We start from the raw sequence: 21,970 nt of genomic DNA, 5'->3' as shown, positions 1-21,970 counted from the left end.
AAAAATCCCCGCCACTGCAAAAACACACATTCTTCTTGCAGACCCTTTCATCAAGGCCCTAGGCATGCTTTACAAACTTAAATTAAAACCTCTAAATCTGTGTGAATAGAAAGCTGCTACTTACATAGGCCTCTGGTTAACTGAACGAAAACAGGACAGAAGAAAGTGCCCCGTTGATGCAGAAACCTGCCTCTCTCTGCCCCACCTTCTTCCTCCAGTCCACCAGACACAAAAATCTCATGTTGCATTAGAGTCTTGCAGCTTTTTACGTCAAGATCAGATGGCAGCAAAGATGCCTCTACAGACCTGCAATGGAGTGACGAGGTGGCCAAGCGAGGGGCCAGCATGGGCTTGGGGGATGCACCAAACCCAGCCAGGTCACTCATAGGGCTCACACGGCTTATGGAGACTGACCCATACTTAGCAGGGTAGAGGGTGTCCCACACCACCACCCCAGCACTCTGGTAACGAGTCGCAACCTAAATAGGTTAGATTTTTGAGCAGAAGGCTGGTCTTGACGGGGATCATCCTAAGACACATACAGAATGGGCTGTCAAGCCGTCTGTTAGTGGTTTTCTGCAGTAACACCCGAGGAGGTGTGAGACACCAAGTGACAAGAAAAGGGCAAAATTGCTTTTTAAAAAGAAGGGGAAACTAAACGTCCTGCACCTTCTTTACTGCAATCCTCAGGAAGATACAGGGACAAAGTATTTACAAGCACCTATAAGAATGCAAGAAAAAAATAAAATAAATCTTTTTTGGTTTGTTTTAAACCAGAACAGACCATGTCAGACCTATCTAATCTCCTTTGCAAGAACCTGCAAGCCTTGTGGGAAGGGGTAAGCAGAAGGCACCATATAGTCTTGACTTTACCAAGGCTTGTGAAGTATGCTCCCAAGGTACTCTTACGGGCAAGCTGAGGAAACAATCCAAATGAAGGCACAGTTTATCTGCCAATTTTGTGCTGTCCCTCTATGTGCACAGATTAATTGTTAATAGTTTATGGTCAAAAATGGTTCCTTCCTTCCTTTCCCACACCCTAACACACCTACATCTCCTTTCTGTATCCCCTAACTATGAGCTGGGTGCCAGGCAGCCGGCGTACAGCTGACTCGGGGCTGGCTGTCAGGCAACTCGGGCCACAGCCTTCCCTTAGCGGGACAACTCGCCTGCCTCCTCTCCTTCATCCAGCTACCACTTCTCATGAAACTCGTAGGAGTTTAATGTCCTGGGAGCATCTGCTTCTCTGTCAAAACAGACTGAAACTGGTCCATGAGTTAAAGCATTATCGAGACAGAATTAAGACAAACAGACAGCAGGATCTTTTACAAACTGGTGCAGAAAGCTGTTTAACATACCCATGCAAACGGTGCTTCAATTAGATAGGAAAAGTCAACAGCCTGAACACACAGTGGAGAAACAACTTGCTAGACAGCAAATCTGCAGGAGAGGAGCCTGTCGATCATGAGCCAAGCGCAAACAGTGCCGTGCTGTCACACGCACGCAGAACATCAAACATCCCACCGGGATGTGTAAACGGGACATAACCCGCAAGGCAGGGGGGAAACCTCTACAGAGAGCCCCACGCGCGGCTCCGAGCGCTCACGCTGCAGGAGAGACAGCTGGGGTCAGGGCAAAAGGAAAACGCTGCGCGAGGTCCAGGAAAACATAACCCGCAGGGAAAGGCTGAGCAAGCTGGAGCCAGCCAGTACAGACAGAGGTGGCTGAACAGGGAAACAAAAGCATCAGTCTTCAAACTCATACAAAAAGTGCTTTTTCAAGGAGAAAGGGATGGAAGCACCTTCCAGTTCCTTTGGATACAGGGCAGGCAGCTTTTCTAATTGTAAGGAAAGTGAAGACTTGAACAGATCATCTAGAGGGGTTGTAGTGTCTCCAACCCTCCCTTTGGTCAAAGGAAGCAGCTTCATAAACATCTGCCACGATCTCCGTACGGCTGCTTTTGTCTGAGGACAGTACTTTGAATGTTGCCCTGACGCCTGACCCTGTAACTCACTGGGACCACATCCCACTTTACACAATTAGAGGCTGAGGATCCCTTGACTTAATGGGGACTGGACTAAAATCTCATTTCCTCTAATGCATCAGCCAGACAGACTTCAGGTAGCAGAGCTCCTCAGCCTTGAAAAAGTGAGCCTGAGCAGGATCCCAGAGCATAGAGGAGCTGCCCTGCAAGGACACACGTGTTTTTTGGTTGTTTTTTTTTTTACATGATACAACTTGGAGGTGTCTTAATACCAGGTCCCAGCCATGCAGCTTCCTGACCCAGACAGCCCAGGCATGAGGGGCTGGATGCTGCCTTCAACTACAGCAGTCCCAGCAAAGGAAAGAGATGGAAAGTCTTTGTACACTCATCTCCAAGATGGCTTGGTGTCCACTTTTTCCTTCCAGGATCCAAGACTCCATGCAAGCCCCTCACTCGGTCAACAGGATTAGTTTTTTGTGGATGGTTGTGGTACCCCTGCTATGGGCTTTCTTCAGCTAGTCTTGCTCAGCCCTCGTGTTCCTGCGACAGGTTTTGTGATGAAGACCAATTTCCTTTCAGATCTTTGGGCACAGGCACTGTCAGAACAACGGGACAGCAGTGTCTGAGAACTTCCCCAGCAAAGGGTGGGCAAAGGCAAGTGCAATGGGACACCAATACTCCATTTCCAGTTCTGCCACTGGTTTTTAGCCTGCGCATCACATAGATTTTGTCAAGTCACCTAAAATGAGTAGCAATTTGATACTTTTGTGCCACAGTGCAAAGAATGGGTTTTCCTCCTATACCTGTAGGGAAGTAACACCACTTCCATCCACAGTGGGAGACACATACTGCAAGGACCTCAAATATACCACAACGAACGGAGTGTGAAATGGGTGGGTACCTAAGCTAGAGACAGGAACACCTGTTAAGAAAGCCCTATTTGCTTAGTAATTCAAAGCCGCTTCATTCCACTGAAAGTAAACACACAATTTCAAGGACTCATTGCAAAAGCTACTACAAAACAATAAAAAGCCCCTCTGCTGGTAGTCAGTCCTCTTCAGCTGTCCAGCTCTGCTCCTTCAATTTACACCTGCCATTATAGACCAGCTAAGTTTTCTTGACCCCTTCATCCCCTTGCAGTTCCATCAGTTGGTCTCCTGTGATGTTGCCCTTCTTGCTTTTTCTGAATTTGAAGTACCAGCAGAAGACAGCAAGGACCAGGAGAAGGATCAGCACCAGCGGTAAGTATAAGATGAAGTTCAGCAGTGGTGGGGATGAGCAGATCCTGGATGAAACAGTTGACTCTGGAGGAAGCAAGAAAGAAAAAAAAAGGCAAGTGAGGCCCCAAGTTAGTTTGAGTTTCTTTCTCCTACTGTTTCTATAGGTTATCTTCTTAACACTTTTCCCTCAATCTTCAAAAGCTACCAATTTTTAAGAATTTGTACAGGCTACCTGAGGAGAAGGGTGAGAGAAACCAGGTAATTTGCCTCAATTTCTTGTTTTGGGAGGTCAGGTAAGGCCCCGGCTCATTCAGCTAAAACATCGCAACAGAAACAGCACAGGTCTTCAGCTAACCCCTTCCAGACTGGGCTCAGTAAGGAAAAGACACATATCCTTCAGCCCCTGGGTCCCTGCCCAACACCAGTGACAGCTGAGTGAGGCAGATGTCTGTCAGAGGCTGCACCACTGAACAAGGAGGAACAAGAGAAAAAACAAAGGAAACCAGATCTAGGAGGTCCCTGTCTCGTCTCCCCCAGACACTTGCCCCTCCTTGCTTCTGCCACTCTGCTATCCTATTTCAGCCACGCTGAGCTGCAGGCAGCTCTCAACCCCATCCCAGGCAGCTCCTGCAGAACAGTTCCCCATTTGAGGTGGAGGCTGCCTGTACTGCTGGTGGACCCTCTGAGTACTTCAAAAAAACCATGTTTGATCAGTCCCATGCTAGCTGAAAAGCTCTCATTTGCAGCCTCTCCATTTTTGTCCTGATCTCCTTACAGCCACCCATTAATCCTTGCCATCAAAATCTCCTCACTTGACACATGGCTTCAACACCAGAGACTAACCTCACATGCACCTGGCCTACCATGAAGGGTCATGCCAACTCCTTTGGGTCTATTTTATCCATCTCAAAGTATTGTTCTTCAATTCTCCTCTTTACCCAAGAGCCACGTGCAGATGTTTTATGTTTGCTCTGCAGAACCATGCTGAGCACGTGGGTCTGCTGATTTGAAGCCGTTCATGGGGGACCCACACAGCCTGGTGGGCTAGGTGCGACCCTAGGGATGAACAACCTGGGGGCTACTCCTGGCTGTGAAACTGGCTTTTACCTCTCTACCTCAGAAGCTCTGCACCCAATTCATATAAATGGAAGCGGCATTTACTCTCCTATAGGAAAACAGGGAGAAGTCTCCACTACACGAATGTCTCTGTGTTATTAAGGAGGTACCCTAAAGGGCAGCATCAGGGATTAAAGCTGAAGTTGCACCATGACCCCTCGGAAAACTCCAAAACATTGAAATTTGTGAGCCAGAGGGGCATTTTAAGATACCTGCATCACTGCAGAAACACAAACACACAAAAAAAAAAAAAAAAAAAAGAAGAAAAACCACCTCAGATTTTGTGAAGAACCAAGAAAACCACTTGGCAAAAAACACTTCTACAAAAATTGGAGGAGAATTTTGCAGCAGTTACTGAGCAATTTTAGCAATGGTTACTCCGCCAGTAAGGGGTAACAAGACACAGAGGGAGCTGATGAAAGAGAAATCCAAGTATTAGAGGTAGCCATGATGGACAACAGCAGGAACAAAACAGCATGGGGAATGAAGTGCTGTCAGTTCCTCCCTGTGCAATTAAATCCAGATTAGTTTTGCTGTAAGTGCAGAGTCATGTGAGTAGGCTCTGTGCCTGATTGTGCCAGTAGCCGGCACAAGGGAGGGCTCTAAATAGTCCCCCCCAAGCTCCTCCACATCAGTCGACATTGACACTTGCTGCAGAAGCTACAACCATGTGTGGGCACCCAGGCTGGCTTCGGGCATGGCAACTCCAGGGCTGAAGGCACAAGAACTGCCAGATCGTCTCAGCTGGGTGCAACACAACTGATTTCACTATTCATATTTTTTCTTCAACATGGGTTGCCTGAGCCTCCTATTTCCCCAAAGAGGCAACAAGAGCATACTTTTTTCTCGTCTGTTACCTCCCTAAAAAAACACCCCTGTGTATGCCTGATTGAACCCTTTGCTTTTTTTTTTTTTTAAATTAAAATTCTGTATGCAGAATCCAGCTCTATTTTTGCACCTGGCACACACCCCAGCTGACCCCAAGAGGACAAAGGCTGGTTTTTAGAGACCTCACTGGAGATGGACTTGCCAGAAAAATCACAACAATATTTTTTTTTCCCAAAACAGTTAGCATTTTGGCCCCAATGGCACAACTGAGAGCAAGGGCTTGTACCCATGGTCCTGCAGAGACCCCACAAGCCAGCAAAGTGCTGCAGACACAAGCGCGCTCAACAGTACCCTTTGGACCATGGGGCCTTGCAGTCGGAGCTCTTGGAGTCTCATTTGACCGCCACCTCCAACCTTTACAATGCCAAGCACCTGGGTTTCAGCCCTGGCAGATCAACGGGACTGGGAATAGGACCTCATTGCCTCCCCCACCAGGCCCACAGCACGTGTCCCTCAAAGGGCTCTCCTGGCTCCCAACACAACTCTGATGATCACCCCAGCACCAACCTCCTCTGCAATCCCTTAGCAGGTCCTCCCTGCCACGCTGCATCCCTGCCATTGCGGCCAGCATTGCCAGCAAGGAGCTGCCATTATCCACCCACACACCCCCCCCCAGCATGGCTAAGGGGGAACCGGTGCGGGGCAAGCAGCCCCTCGCACCTAGCGGTATTACCTGGCGGGATGGTGGTGAGCTGGGTGTACCCAGAGCGTGCTGAGGCTTTCAGAACCCAGTCCTCCCCGTTGCTCTGCTGCTGCCACTCCTGCAGCTGGCAGTGATACACCCCGGCATCGCCCTCCTCCACGCTCTGCAGCGTCAGGCTGAAGTTGCCGGCGGTGGGGCGGCGGAGGTACAGCCTCCCTGCCAGGCTCTGCTGGGGGTACTCGATGGCACCATCACGGTGGAGGGTGAGCAGGGGCCTGATGCGGCCGCTCTCCTCCCCCCGAAACCACATGGCCGAGAGGTGGCTGGTGGGCTGGCGGGCACCCTGCAGCAGGCAATGCAGCGTCACCTCCTCGCCCTCTCTCGCCGAGATGCTGTGGTTGGTTTTCTCCAGCTGCAGTTGGCGCTCTGGGGTAGGATGCAAGCAGAAAGAGACATTGCGGTGTTGCACCACCATAGAAATACTCCTGGCTGCAGCCACAGGCTGATGGAAATCTTCTGCAGCAAAGCATGGGGGATCACGGGGATGGCCTCTAACAAGAGCCTCTGCAGGACACCCACAGAGCCCTTGCTCCTGTGATTCATTCTCCCTGGGGTGTTCCTCCCTTCCCCATCATCTCTGCCCCTCTTCACAGCTCTCTGCTGTAATATTTCTCCCCACCCCCTCTAAATAAGTGATAAGGCATCCTTTGGACCAAAAGCTATTTAGGAAGCTGGAATTTTCTGATCCACTTTACTTAGAGCTGCAACCCATAAGCCAAGTGAGGCTGAGAGAGGGAAGAACTAAGCCAGGGAAACCCACCGTGCACCCCAGTGGTGCAGTGCCCAAGCTGGGAGCAGCTCAGCCTTCAGCCTTGTTCTCAGCAGCAATGTGCTGCAGGGTAAGGAAAACAGAGCATCTTGCTTCAGGGTGTTCAGGAGTACCAGGAAAGGGCTTCTCCTCTAGTCACAGCACTGTACAACCAACCAAGCGCACCACGTGTTGGAGGGAAAAGAAAATGCCACGATTCACTTTGTTATGAAGCATTAGACATCACCTGCCAGTGGCAAAAATACCAGCTTGGTTGGTTTGGGAGGATGTGGCAAATCCTCCTAACTCCCTATTTCCCCTTAAGAGGCACTGACACCTCCTTCACCCCTAAGCCTCAGATCCAACTTAGGAGCCGCTGCTTCTCCTAAGCCCTGCCAGAGAGGTCCTAAATAGGTCCAACCTGTCCAGCAGCACCTATACAAGATATAACCACCTGCTTACCTGGGAGCTTGAACTCCAGCGTGGTCCTTCCCGATGCTCCCTCTCCGAGTTTGTACCAGCCGTCCACGAGCCAGAGCCACTCCTCTACCACACAGTAGTACCTGCCCTGGTCCCCAGTGTTCACAGAGAGTATCCGCAGCCAGAAAACGTTGCTGGACACTCTCTGGCTCAGGAACCGGGACTTCTGTGCAGGAGAGCTGAACTCAGCCCCATATTCCAGTATGCTGCTGTAGTCAGCCCTTACAATTTGCAGGGGGGTTGCATCTGTCGGAGAAGTAGGTAGGAGGTACCAGGTAATGGCGAACTGAGAATTATTCTGGGCAAAAACAATCCTGCACTCAATGGCTGTGTCAGCACCGCCGGCAACCTCCACAGAGCTCTCTTCCGTAGCTACCAGAAGCTTGCTTTCTAAAATGGAGAAATAAAATAATCACGCTGTTTGCAGCTGCCAGTACAGGGATGCTGGCAAGGAAAGGAATAAGGCTGTCCTGAGACCCGAAGAAAGAGGAGGAAGAGGGTGCTCAGAGGACAAAGACCCATTAGGGGATGCTGGAGCAGGGGGCTTGGGAAAGGAGGGAAAACGCAAATCCACACACCCTTATTTGAACTGTGGCAGGTGCTACTGTCTGGGTGCAGGGGAGTAGCCAAGGAGGTGCCTGGGGGACCACAGGGCAGGAACAGAGGGATGGAGACAGCTGCCGTGTTGGAGCTTTGGAGGCTGTGGCAGTGTGGGTCTCCCCTTTTCACCCTCTGTCTGAAGCAAACGTGTCCGTCTACGACTGCTTCTATCAGCAGGCTCACACGTAAGTGACAAAACCAGCCCACGGGAACAAGTGTCTTATCTCAGAGAGCCTGCGTGGGTTTCACTAACAGTCACCACCTCAGGTGTTTGCTGTGGTTATCAATCGGAAGCCACATAACACAGTTCTGAACATCCGCTGTGATTATACCCAGCAATTGTTCAATTTAGCGCCGAGCGGTTCAGGAGAGGAGAGCTGCGGTGCTGCTTGCAGCTCTGCCCCCCTGCCGGGTACACGGTTGCTCCCCATGAGCCTGTGCTGCTGCTCCTGCCTTGAGGGACGCCTTCCCATCGCACATCGCCCATTGCTGCTGCCTCTCCTTCTCCTCCAGTAGCAGAAAGGCTGCCAATGGGTCTTTTCAAAAGGCCTCCGACTGCCTGCATTTCCCCTTGGCCCTCCCTTCCACGCTGAGGCACCACCTCTGTCAGATGTGGCCATTGAAGGAGTACACACAGATATCTACCCGTGGTTAGACAGAAATTACTCAGCACAAGACACCATCAGGGTTTTAAGGGACCGTAGGCCAAGTTTCCATTCTTAGCATTTTCCTTGAATACAAGCTGAGCAGCAGGATGCCCTGTGCCACGGAGGCTGGGGGCCATCGAGATCCCTTAAGCTCAGCCCCCAGGTTCGGGGATGGGCTGCAGAGGACATGCTGAGATGCCCCCAGAGAATGTCTCAGGCCCCTGCCCTCGGCCACAGGCCCAGCAGGGCACTCTCCTCCACAGCACCTCCCCGAGGGATGCATCAGCAGCTGGTTATGGAAAGAGCCTGTGGGCCAGGAGAGAGCTGTGGCTTCTGCTGCAGAGGCCAATGGGGAAGAGGGACACCACAGGGGAGAGCCCACACATTTCTCCTTCCTTCAAGCGTTTCTTCTCAAACCTCAAGCAATCCACTTCAGAGGCCATCATTGCTCTTCCCTCCAAAACAGCCCATCTGATGGCCCTTGACACCCCTGCACATTGCCTCTGCCTCCCTCTCAAATTTGCCAGCAAAATCTCCCAGCTCACATCCACTTATGCTGCTTTTTTCACTTTGCACCCTATTGCACTTCTTCCCTCTTCTCTCCACGCTGTGGAGATACATTTTCACCAAGAGGCAGACAGTTTCCTCCACAGCAGGACTTGCACATCCATACGTCCCAATATCTGCTTACTGCCTCACCTCACCAGTGAGGATTTCAGGAGCGACCAAGCAGACTTGGGTGTGCTTAGGAACCAGACGCAAGTCGATGCCTTCCAACTCCAGTAGCTAAAAGCGCACCCAGCGCATAGCCAGACCTAAGGAAGCACAAATCGTCAGAGAGGGTCAGCCTCCCACCTTGAAGATATTCAAAAGCCCTCTGGACACGGTCCTGGGGAACTAGCTGGCCCTGCTTGAGCAGAGGGTTGGACCTGATGACCTCCAGAGGTCCCTGTCAACCTCATCCTTCCTGTGTTTCCGTGACAGGTGAACTGATCACACTGGAAAAAATAAGACACTTGGTTCCCTGCCCATGGCAGAGGGGTTGGAACTAGATGATCTTTAAGGCCCCTTCCAACCCAAACCATTCTATGATTCCTAACTTCAGCTGCTTAGTACAGAGGAATATCACTCAGCCAGCCTGCTGAAGTCCAGGAGCTTTATTCAAGGAGCCAAAAGTGAACTCTGCCAAAGGGAAAGAAAAAAACACTCGCAGGTATTTTAACTGGAAACTTTACTCCTGCTTCAAAGGCCACAGGAGAGGAGCAGGCAGGGCCAGGGGAGGTGGTGGACACTGGGGACAGCCTTCCCACGTCAGCCACAAGGATATGCCTTCCCCAGCTGCAGCCGCCAGGGAGAGTGTGCCGGCAGAGCAGCCCCACCACTCATCGCAAACAGTTTTTTTGCCTCTCCCAGCAAAAAGCAGCTCCAGAGAAGTCAGCTGTGGGGCCATGCTGGACCAAAACCTGCACCTCCCTCCAAGCGAGCTCCTCCTGGCAGCACTGCTGCAGTCAGAGTCAGCAGGTAAAACCCAGGACCTCTCCCCAGAGAGGCTGCCAGCACAGGAGACAGCAAACTGCCCGGGGTGGCCTCTCGCTTGAGTATGGCCCACCCTGACACCCACCGGGGCAGAAAATACTCCAGAGAAGCCAAAGCTACCAAAACTCAGAGAGAAGCTGTGGGAACCGCTGCTGTGAGCACTCGATTTTGATGAGAAAAATTGCCGTTATGCTCTCAGAGAGGATCACCTTGAGAGGAAGCAGAACACTTGCTGCAAAGCCCCTTTCTTTCAACTCCAAGTCTCCTCTCGCTCCTGCTAAAGATCAATTACCGAAAAGGGCAGAGCAGCCGCCTGCCTTTTCCTTTGCCACAGAAAGACGTGGTGCTGTTTTCCCTTTCAACTTAAATTTAATTAACCAAGCCGAGCCTCTCTCTGCCTGTCTCTCTGTGAACTCCGCCTGCTGACTCCACGCTTTCTGCCCAGCCCGGGAGCAGTGGAGCACACAGAAGGGCATGGCTGCTGCGGTGACCCATGTGGGGCCAGCCGGCTGGAGGGGCGGCTGGTGCAAAGCCCCCCTGCAGCTCATTACAGAGCCAGGGGAAGCCACCGTGGGTGGCTGCAGTGAGAGGCCGATGAGAGCATCCCCGCTAGGGTTGGGTAGTAAAGCGTGGTATGGCTGGATCTCCATCTGCCTGCCCAGGGCGCTAATTATGGGACTCCACCAAGAATCAGAAGCTGAACTACCTAAGTCAGAAATGGAAGAGACCTGTCCTCCTTCCCCTCCTGTTATGATCTTTCACACATGTCCCTCCCATTTGAAGCTACAGGCCAGATCCACAGCGGCATTTTAAATTCCTAAAGCACCGACCGTGGTGCTTTAGGTGCTTTGCGGTAAACAAAGTGCTGAAGCAAGTCAAGAACTCCAGTATCTCTGCAGGCGTGAAGAAAGAAGCTGGTGATTCTCACGATTTGCAGCTTCATTTTCTTCAGCTTCGCCTCATCCCATTGCTGCTAGAGCTGTCTTCCTTCCCAGGCTTACTTCTCTGCCTTCCCAAATATCTATTGCTGGCTCATGCTGTCTTCCTGAGAGACAGTACTAGAGCCAGCAGCCACCTCCCACTGCGCATCGCCCCCTCCCAGTTGCCACCATCTTTACAGCGTCGCAGTACCCAGTAACAGCTGCAATACGTTTGGAGCCAAACGTCGTAATATCTCGCTGCTCCGCTGCTACCATGTCCTTTGTGTAGACGCTCTACAATTACACCTGCTCATCTTAATGCCATTTACATTACTAATGTATGCGCACAGATGCTGTCTGCTGTCACCCCCCTAGCCTCGGTACCACCCCACAGACCCGCTGCCCCTGGCTGGCTGTAGCTCAGGTGTAACACGGAGCATCCCAGCACCCAGCTCCGCAGGGGCGAGGAAAGAGCAGCAATGGAGCAGGAGGGAGAGCACCATGGAAACGAGCCCGAACAGGGAAGGAAATTATCAGCGTGCGCTACGGCAAACCTTTCAGCTAAAAAACATGGAAAATGCATAATTTCAGTTCACCGGGTCGTGATCCCGAAAAGCCAAGAATTAGAAGAAGGAGCACTTAATGCACGAAAAAAATAGCAAGAACTCTTCTTTGCTGGCAGAACAAACATGGGGGGGGAGGGGTGTGGAACAACCGAACCCCGGTATTCTCATGCCTGCCTCCACGGGCTCAGAGGTTTTGGCTGGAACAACCCCTTCAATTCTTCCAGCCGCCCCAGCCAGGAGCAGGGCAAGCTGACCCCGTGCTGCTGCCAGGAGTGGTGGGGAGTGGGAGCACGGCAGGCTGGCTGGGGGGCCGCAGTGTATTTGCAACATCTCTCTCCCTTAAGAGGATGAGGCTGCCTGCGCGATGCCAGCAGGCACAGGGGCAGCGCAGACCCTGCCTGCAGAGGTGGCCATAAAAGGGAACCCTGGGCAGGGACCCCGTCTGCGCAGCCCAGCCGTGCCCGGGAGGAGATGCCTCCTCCCAGAGCCCCTGGCACCTTGCGGCTCTGCACTGGCTCCCAGCCTGTCAGAGAGCCCTGGTGCTTTCTCAGCACACCTCAAACACACACAATTCACCACACCAGGGTAAGCTCAGGGTCTTCACGAGTGTATAGACATATCCCAGCACCATCTTCAGGGGCCGGCCTGTCTCTACCATCCTTCAGCCCTGCAGAAACTCACACCATGAGAGGCACCTCACACCCCCAGCATTCAGCTGGGCTCCTTTGGGGGGTGGGAGGCAGCTACTTCTTCCCAGAAACAAGGCTTAAAATCCTACTGGCAAGGCTTGATCCTTATGTGTTTGTAATAATCTATGAACAAATAGACATTGACGCTCCCCAACACCAAATTTGCCTCCAAGGGTGTTGTCAGGAGCTGTGGGTGCTGAGGAAGAAACAGGACAGGCAGCACCATCTCCTGTGGCCCCACGAGGTGACCCCGCTGGGGACACCCCAGCCATCAGTGGTCCTGGTTGCCCCGGTCATGTTTGATGGATTTGAAGTTGCATAAGGAGAGACCTCTGCTGAAGAAGCACCTGTGACGCTGCTTACCTGGCAGCACCACCTTTATCCCCACAGGATTGGACCTGGTGGTGGCTGCTGGCTGCCCCAGCGGTGGGGTGTTCCTCCTCCAAACTTCCACCTCACACTGGTACGTCCCCTCATCGGCAGCTGCAGCATTGTGGATGCACAGCCTGAAGGAGGTGGCAGCCTTCGTCAGCTGGGCTTTCCCCTGGAAGTGTGGCTGTGCTGTCCCCCAGACCACAGTGCCGTTATGAAAGACCCAGACCAGCTTGTGGTAGTGGCCGGTGGGTGGGCTGGGCTGGAAGAGCCACCCCACGGACACCGGCACCTCCTCAAAGGTGTAGCTGGCGCTCACTTGGCAGACGAGTTCAAAGCTCTGGCCGTATCTGACGGTGGCAATTCGGCTTCTCAGCGTGGCGTGCAGACCGAGACCTGCTCGGGAGGAGAGACCCTTGATGCTGGGACAGAAATCCTGCCCTGTGCCACCTCACCATCACTCTTCCCACCCAGCACCATCCCCAGTGCTCCAGCCACCGCAGCCCCCTGGCAGCCAGCACTCCTGCTTCCCTGCCGCTCTTCCAGCCCCACGCAGTCCCAGGCCCTCTCTCCTACCTCGCCCCCCGCTCTCCCACACCCCAGCCCCCCAGGCAACCCTGAGTTTCCTCTCCTCCAGGCTCCCCAGGGATCCTCTGCTGATGGTGCTTCCCTGATTGTTGCTTCTTTCCACCCTCCACAAAAGCCTAAGAACTCCCGTGGCCCGACTGGTGCTCTCAGGCTCCCAGCCCAGCAATAAGAAAGGAAAACCACTCTAAATCACAGCCAAAAGCTGTCTCTCCCTAAAGGCAGCCATTCCAGCAATCAAAAGGAGAAAAGGCATGGGCATTGCACTGTGGGGAGGTTAGCAGCTCCGTGTTCAGACAGGAGGCCAGGAGAAGCAATCGGATGCCAGCACCAGAGGTGTATCTCTGACAAATGCCACCATACAACTCAGCAAGTGCCTTTGTTGAGCTTAATTACTGTAAGTGATTATGCTGCTAGAACAGATATTTTCTATTTCCAGGTAAGGAGACAGTCAGAAAGACCTGCTGAGCAAGCCATCGGCTTTCAGGTCTCCAGCTATTTTAGCTGTTGTGTCCCACTTGTCTCTTCCAAAACATGTCATGGAGGACTCAAGCACCCTGCTAGAAATGGGGAAATTGAAGCACTCCAGGGCCAAGCGATCAGCCCCAGCTCACCCTGCAGCAGCAGCAGAGCCAGGGCACGGCAGACCTCTGTCCTACCCACATGCATCCACCCACTTCTCCAGCCTTGCCTCCAGTGTGTCCAGCTTAAAAGCCCAGAAACAGGGGTGGCCCAACTCACCCATGGAGTTGACTGTCACTGCTGTCTCCCCCTCCTCTGTCCATCTCCGGCCTTGGGACCACTCCGTCACTTTGCACCCATACCGCCCGCCGTCGCCCTCGTCCAGCGTGTTGGGAATCACCAGAGTGAAGGCGCCGGAGCTCCCTTTCTCCAGCCGGAGGCTCCCCCGAATCCTGCCATCCTGGTAGGCGCTGCCCAGGCTCAGGGTGCCGTCCTGCTCCATGGTGGCCACCGGCACCCGGGGACCCGGGTGCTGCGGTGGCAGGTGCCACCACCGCACAGACACTGGGCTGGTTGCGCCTTGCACCTCGCAAAGGAGGATCAAGGCGTCTCCTGCCATCACCTGCGGCGTGCTGGTGGACACGGACAGGCGCATGCGTCTCTCTGCAAACAACAGTTACTGCATGGGAGAGGACATCGTTGTGCTCCTCAGAGAAAGCCAGAGATACTGTAGTATTAAATGAAGAGACTAGATAAATCTTGACATTGGAAAAGGAAAGGAATTGTCTGAAATTTTCCACCAGCCTTTTCTTATACTTTGGAGAGGGCTTTGTGTTGTTTTTTTGGTGGTTGTTTTGGTTTTTTTTTTCCTTCTTTAACATCTTTCCTGGAACATGGATACATAAATACTTAAAGAAGTACTTAAGAAACAGTCCCACAGGCAGCTCCCGCTACATCAGAACAGTCATCATCTAGCTATGACAAGGAAACCAAGCGTCTCCTACACATCTTTCTTAGAGTGGTTTCTCACAAGTTATCCCTCCAAAACAGGAAGAGCACCCTGATGGAAATAGCAGATTCCCCCCCCATCCAGAAGTACCTGTTCTGCTGGGTCATCCTGTGATCCTCAGGAGTAGCAATTTTCTGTACCAAAGACTCGGGAGGACCCAGCCTCCACAGAACCTTACTTATTTCCCCCAAAACTTACTGCAAAGAAACTGAGCTAAAGGTTTACACTTGTTGACAGCTGCTGCCTCTGTCATGCTACTGTTTGACAGAGCAAGTGCTTTTCCCATTATTATCTACCAAAATCTATGGCACATTTGTGCTCTTGTTACCAACAGCAGGTGTGTTGCCCCTGCCAAGATGAGGCCAGACTCGAAGTGTTGCCCAGTCAGGGATCACTGCAGGCTTTACCCAGAAGAGCAGCCATTAGGATTTACTAACCTATCGGTTTCACGTCGACTTGGATGCCTGACGACAGATTGGTTTGGATGCTGTGAAAGTCTCCAGGAGTCTTCACCTCCGAAACAGAGCAGTGGTATGTACCGTTGTCCTTCAGCCCCACCTCATACATGGTGAGGACATAAACTGTGTTGCTGTGCTTGAATGCTCGGAGCTGCCCCAGCTTGGCTCTCTCCCCATATTCATCCTCCCAAATCAATACCCCGTGGGGGTCAACCCTGGCCATTTCCACGCCGTTGAGTAGCCAAAGCACTTGGAAGTGCCTGCTGCTGCTCTTCTGGGCTCCCACCACGCAATTTAGCTGCAAGGTATCACCTTCAGAAAGGGAGCTTTCAGCAGCAGCAATGTCCACGGAGAGGTCTCTGCCTGTGGGCAATCAAAAGCAAAGAGGGTGCTGGGTGGCCCTGCCCACCCTTCCCTCCCACCGATTGCTGTGCAGAGGGAAACAGGACGGAATTCTCTATTGACACATTTTCTTTCATATTAGAAAAGTTATTACGATGGAAAATTTTGCCCATGGGGTGACCGTTGCCAGTCCAGGCCCTAACCTGAAGTTGTAGGTGGAAGAAGCACCAGAGCCCTGAGGAGCTGACCTTTGAAGCAGCTAACCACCCCAGAGCAGGGCACCCGCCAGGCTGGCCTCAGGCCACAGCCACCCCCTGCTTAACTCAGGCATCTGAACTGAGGGCAGCTCCTGGAGCTGTTCTGCTTCTCGTAACAAATATCCCTTAAACCAGAAAGGGGCTTTATCACTCAGTGGTGTTTTTAACTCTGTTGTCCATAGTGGGAGAAGGCGCATGGAGGGCTGGCATTCAAGTTGCTCATCTGAATCTGATGCTGCTGGTCCTGCACGCTGCAGCTCTCAATGGCTGCTGCAGGATGTGGGCAAGAGACCCTCTCCGAGTTGGGGAGGTTTTGGGTTAATTCCTACAGAAAGCAGAAATGCCAAGACTTGTCACAGCACAGGGAGGTTGGAAGGAAAGCAAGAGGAGGTGGAGGTCATCTCCTAGTCCCTGTCCTGCCCCCCATACTGGCTAGCAGGAGGTGCCAAGCAAAGAAGGTAGCGACAGAGGAAGCACAAAGTCATCTTCCCCTTGGCAGACCCTCTTGGGCAGTCAGCCGCACCTGAGGAAAGGACCCCGTCTCTGGATCCCATAATATGATTCACCTTGCTCGTGAGGCATTCAAAGCCTCTGCTGCTAATGCCTCCTGGTTCCTGGAATCAGCCTGGCTGGAGAGTGGCTGCAGGCAGAGACCCCCAGGATGGCCCGAAACCCTGCACAGTGACAGCAGTGGCACAGGCGAAAATTAGGAGGTAGGGCCGAGACCTGACTCCCTGGGCAAGCAGCCCGGCTCACACCACTCCATCCCCTTGGGTCACTGTGGTGACCCCCACGTCCAACAACAAGGGCAAGTTTGGAGGTAAAACAGAGCAGCTCCCAGACGGCCACTGCAAGGGCTCAAACAATTTATTGAAAGCAGAGCACCCTGTGAATTTAAACACGGTTCATAAACAGTTTGCGGACAGGAATCCCAGCCGCTGCAGATATGTTTGGCATTCCCAAATATTTGCTGGAGAGTTTATAGAAACTGATGGAGCAGATGGCCACCAGCTCCTGCTGTGATGGGGCGCTCAGCCCCACAGCACAGGCTCTCCCACTGGGTGCTGGAGGGAGACCTCGGCCCTGCAGACGTGATGGAGGGCTCATACACCCGCCACTGTTTCCCCCCCAGCAATACCAGCAGCTCTAATACAACCACCATATTGTCCCCTTATCACCATCGCCTCCCTTCTACCCCGATACCTTGCCCCCGCACCCCCCGAGCCGCATACAGGGTGCTTGGTCCTTACCCATCTGTTTCTTTGGTTTCCTGCTCTGACTCACCACCCTCTTGTGAGACACTGGTTCCCCTCATCCGCCCCAGCTCTGCAGCCTCCTCCATCCACCCTGAGGCAAGAAGACGGGGTACACCACCTCCCCAGGCAGGTTTTCAGGGAGAGATTTGCTCCCGTTTTACTACATACTATTGCATATGTTAAAGAGCATCAACTAGACACAGCCTTGTCTTGGCTGCTTTGAGGCAAAACTTACTGGTGGGAAAGAGAGATTTTCCCTTCCTCTGAGCACAGCTACCCACACACAGCTGGGGGAGGAGCAGGGCGAGGGACCACAGCCAGCAAAGGGCTTGTGGCAGGGGGGATGGCAGGCAGGGTGCTCAGAGGAGTGGCAGCAAACACACAGCGCTGCAACCATCCCAGGGCAGTGGGGAGAGTGGGTTTTTCCTCAGCAGCCCTGGGCGAGGCGATGCAGAGCTCGCAGATGCCAGAAGCCACGGGAAGCTGCTGGGCAGAGGGAACAGGAGATGCCTGGGAGAGACAGGGTGGAGTCAGGGAGGACGGGCAGCACTGGGAAGGGGCTGGTTTTCAAACTTTCCTATTTTAATCTCTTTCATATGAGCTAGCAGGTTTAAGTCTCCTCTTTCTAAATACCTAAAACTGTTTTCCTAGAGCATAAGGCCAGGAGCCAGCACCCACTTCAAAGCATAGTCTGGCCCACACTCCCGTTACTGCCATATATGACCTACTAGGAGGGGACATAGGGATTGTCTAATAAACAGGCTGCCCAGAGAGGTGGTGGAGTCTCCGTCTCTGGAGACATTCAAAACCCGCCTGGACGCATTCCTGTGCAACCTGCTCTAGGTGACCCTGCTCTGGCAGGGGGTTGGACTAGATGATCTCACAGAATCACAGAAACTTCAGAGTTGGAAAGGACCTCTAGAGATCATCTAGTCCAACTCTCATCTCCAGAGGTCCCTTCCAACCATTCTGTGATTCTGTGAACACCCGTTGCTCTGGAAGCCAGCAGACACTAGAGCCATGTAGCACACACAGCACATCCCCGGGTCCCTTGGTGCCCGTGGCCAAGGCACTGTGACAGGCAACTGACTGTTGTCTACTTTAGGTTTTGAGGCCACAAGACCCTTGACTGGAACTTAACACTGCCAATGAGCCAGGCTGCTGCAGGCACTTGCTGCTCTCTCTGCTAACACCTTGTGTGGGCCCATGAGGTTGCATGATCGCTCCCGGCATTGGAGATCCAGCTGCATGAACCTCCAAAGCGAGAAGCACCAAAATCTCCTGAACCAGGGGCTGCCATGGCCCCAAGACCAGCTTGCCCCCCTCAGTGCCCCATGGAGGCGGCCAAACCCACCGGTGGGTCCCTGGGCTGTGGTGGAAGCAAGTGAAGGCCACTGAAGGTCGCTGCTATAGAGCCTTGAATGTACAAAGGAGCTGAAGCCAATGTGTGAGTTTGCAAGGGGCTTACCCTGGCTCATAACTGCCAGTGACGTCCTCCCTGTTTGCTTGCGAGAGATGTCCTTCCATGTCTCATCAGGATCCTCAATCCACTCAGTCGCCTCGCAGTACAGTTGACCTCGGTCAGATGGCTCCACTCCCCCAATGGAGAGCTTGTACGTGGTGTTCCCAACCTTGTTCAGCCGTACATCCCCCACCAGAAACCTCTGCGCGTAAGAGGGCCCTGGCCTCAAGACAAAGTCCTTGGAGAGGGTCAGGACCTCCTCAACGTGGTGCTCTGCTGATCCCTGAAGACGGTACCAGCCAACAGAGAGATGCGTGTGCTGGATTGTGGACTTGGACACTTCGCAGGTGAGCTCCACTGCCTCCCCTTCAGCACGTGTGAGAACCTGAGGTGCCATGGAAGCTGAGAGGGTGTCTGCGATCACTGAGCACAGAAAAGAAACACAGAGAGCAGCGGGTCACAGGAAAAATCACGGGAAAAATGGGCAAATTGCTGGCCACTATGAAATCACAGCCAGGCCTTGAGGGATCTGACAGCATAGGAGAAGTATGTTTTGTAGCTGATTGACAAGGCTTCCACCAGCGTACACCAAGATGTGAAGCAGTTAAAACCTCATCAGGGAAGAAAGCACAGCAAATCTCTCTGCAATACTCTCTTCAGACAAACTATGGGCAGTATTAATTAGGCAGCCCCAAGGAGATTAATGAGCAGCCCCTCATGATCTCAAGTTCAGTCTGGCACACCGTCAGGACAAAGGTGGAAACAGCGGTGGATACCAGATGGAAGTAGCATACCACTGCGTACACTTGGTGGGGCTCACAGCAGTGCCTGTCCCTTTGCCTCTCCACCCCGTTGTGTTCCCTCTCCCAGTGCTCTGCAGGAGCTGCTCCCTCCCTTTTTCTGCGGGCATCTTGCTTGGGTCAAGTGCCATACCCTGATCTGAGAGGACACCAACAGCTAATGCACAGAGCATGAGAACTCCTGCCTTCCTAAGCATTTAGCTGTGAAATGCTGTGGCTGCATCAGGAACTGAAGTTAAAGTCGGGCCATAGGACAGCAGAGGCTTCCTCTCCCTTCCCTTGCCCTGGTTGGGAGGAAACAGCCAGAGCAACCTGCTGAGGGACCTCTGGGCATCCCACCCTTGGCCATCTGGGGGTAGGACAGGAAACCCACAGTGAGAAGAGAAGGACGACAATTTGTGCCCCCCCGTCCCATTAATCTCCCCTTTCCCCAGCTGCCCCTCTGTCGGAGACCAGGAGAGGAGCAGTTCCACCCAGCACAAACTGGGGGGCAGAGGAAGCCTGCCTGCACCCCTGCCCAGCAGGGAGCGGGGCTCTCCTTCAGGACCCACCTGAGAGGTTCGTCTTGGCGCTGTAACTCCCAAAGTACCTCTCATCAGTGTTGGGTGTGTGGCACTCATACACCCCAGCATCTTGCTCCTGCAGCTCGGTGATGTGCAGCAAGACGGCGTCCCCCTGCACCCGCTCCACGTAGATCCCCCGGCTGCGCACACGCTGGGTGTAGATGGCGTAGGGGAAGGAGTCATCGACGGTGCTGACGATCTGCACCTCCCGCTCGGGGGCCGAGGGACGGTAGATGGACCACTGGAAGTTCTGCTCCGCCGGGCCCTGGTAGCCGCTCACCTTGCACCACAGTGTGACATGGGAGCCCTCCGTGCGGTAGAGGGGTCCCTTCTGAACAGTCACCACTCGTTGGCCTGTGCTCAAACCTGCCGGCAAACAGTCGGCACATTGTTTGCAGGGGTATATGCTACCCGAGGGCTGCACACCCAAAACAGCAGTGGGTCTGCATGTGCACAGGACCGTAATGTAATACTGAAAAGAATTGCTGTGCAGTTTTGTTCTTTGAAGAACAAAGTCCAAATGACTTCACATCCCTCGCAATTGTAAGAACAAGTTCCTGTAACAACAGACCTCTGAACTTTCTTGTCCTCTAGCACACTGGGTCACACGACTGAGACCAGAACATCATGGCCAGAGGGCTGTGAAGCCTGTTCATGGCTGGAGAGCATCTCTCAGCCAGCTGTTCAGAGGGTGCAGCAATCAGGCTGAGATCACTGGAGGAAGCTTGTGGTGTGTTAGAATTCAGAGGACCAAGCCCTCAAGTCCTGCACAAGCTGGGAGGGAAAGGGAGCAGGTGCCAGAACTGACCACTGCCAGAGAAGGAGATGCAGCACAGAAGCCACGGGACACAGGACAGCACAGGGAACTGGAAGGCTGGGTGCTGCAGAAGTGCTCCATGGTCAGAAACTGGGGAGGGCATGGGAGAGAGGGCCAGCAAGAGCTCCTCCAAAGGCAAGGGGCACCAGGAAGCATCAAGGGGTCCCCCCATTTCTATCTGCAGAGGGCTTTGGGAGGTGATGGCCACCTGTGCACCCTCCCCTCCTGCAGAACTCCCAGTGGTGACACTCGCTGTACTCTGGTGCCCATCACGCACACCAAGTAAAACGCTCACAGGACATGGGCACTGAGTCAAAAACTGACCACGGAGACTGGGCCAGGGAAGAGAGCTGGTTGCGCCACAGCCTAAGAAACCCTCAGAAACACCCTCCTTAATGGAAGGGGCAGTGAGGTAACCCCCTCCACACCCCCAGCAGCCATGCAGCAGGAGCATGCACATCCCCTCACTGAAACCCTGCCAGGGTCTGTGGTATGGCTTTGGAGTGAAATCACAGTGCCAAAAGGAGAACATGCCACTGCACCTCTTCCCACGGCCACTGAGCCAGAGCAGCGGTGGCCACAGTGAGGCCGTCCTGGCCCCACAGCCCTGGTAAGGTGGCCCGCTGAGACGTCCACCCACAAAGGTCCCATCCACACCAAGAGGGTAATTTACTTTCCCCTCACCTGCCCCAGTGCAGGGCACTCACCCAAGAGGAGGAGGAAGGCAGCCACCAGGCACCGCATCAGCCCCATGGGAAAGAGCTCTGCTTGAATCTTCTCCCAGAGGGGTGGTGGAAGGCTCTCATGGGCAATGGCGACAGCCACCCTGCTATTTTGAAAGTGGTTGGGAGGAAGCTCTCTGGCGGCAGTGGTTTCCTCTGCTTAGAAACGGCACGGAGAGGTTGGGGAGTGGGGTGCAACAGCAAAGTAACACGCCTCTGGGAGGTGACAGCCAGCACCCCACCCCACCTGGGTGAGGGTGATGCCCAAGGCCCCTCTTGCCGCTGTGTGCGTGCCAGGTGCCCAGCGCTGCCGGCTGTGGCTTTGCTGTTCCACAGCAGCTAATGTTCTAGGCTAATGTTCTGCCTAGCAACTCCCGCTTTGCTGCACGGAGTAGCTTGCTCCCCGCTAACAGAGGGGGCAAGAGGCCAGACCTCTAGGGCTCAAGCTCCCCCCAGCTACTTATTTTCCATAGCTGCAGACAGCAGAATGATGCCTCAGGTAGAGGCTGGGTTGGCACAGTGCTCCCTGAGGATGGCTGACCAAGCTCTGCCTCGGGGTGCAGTGGGGCACCCCAAGTGGGGTGTCTCTCCCACAGCACCCCCACCAGCCCATTGGCTACACAGGCAGGAGACCCTCCATCGTAACAGCCAGCCCGGGCAGCTTATCGGCTCTTGAAAGATCACCACGCAGCCAGAAGTCTGCCAGGAATGCTCTCCTGTAAGCACATCCCATGGGCAGGTACCTGCATGTGGGGCACCCTGGACCAG

The 21,970-nt window shown here is 53.5% G+C and overlaps 1 protein-coding gene across 1 annotated transcript; it reads right to left on the bottom strand.

Annotated features, from left to right (window-relative positions):
• Positions 1-889: 889 nt before the first annotated feature.
• Positions 890-21,335, bottom strand: CD101 (CD101 molecule). Its single transcript, XM_074572847.1, has 9 exons — positions 21,188-21,335; positions 19,652-20,029; positions 18,307-18,723; positions 14,963-15,346; positions 13,796-14,179; positions 12,461-12,865; positions 7,122-7,529; positions 5,882-6,277; positions 890-3,288 (listed from the first exon to the last, which is right to left on the bottom strand). Exons 1-9 carry the CDS (start codon positions 21,231-21,233, stop codon positions 3,092-3,094), a joined length of 3,015 nt encoding a protein of 1,004 aa, XP_074428948.1. The 5' UTR covers positions 21,234-21,335; the 3' UTR covers positions 890-3,091.
• Positions 21,336-21,970: the final 635 nt, after the last annotated feature.

Source organism: Larus michahellis, chromosome 1, assembly GCF_964199755.1.
Source record: "Larus michahellis chromosome 1, bLarMic1.1, whole genome shotgun sequence".
Taxonomy (NCBI): domain Eukaryota; kingdom Metazoa; phylum Chordata; class Aves; order Charadriiformes; family Laridae; genus Larus; species Larus michahellis.
The sequence above is the reverse complement of the archived record's forward strand: the minus strand, read 5'-3'. Positions and strand labels throughout refer to the sequence as shown.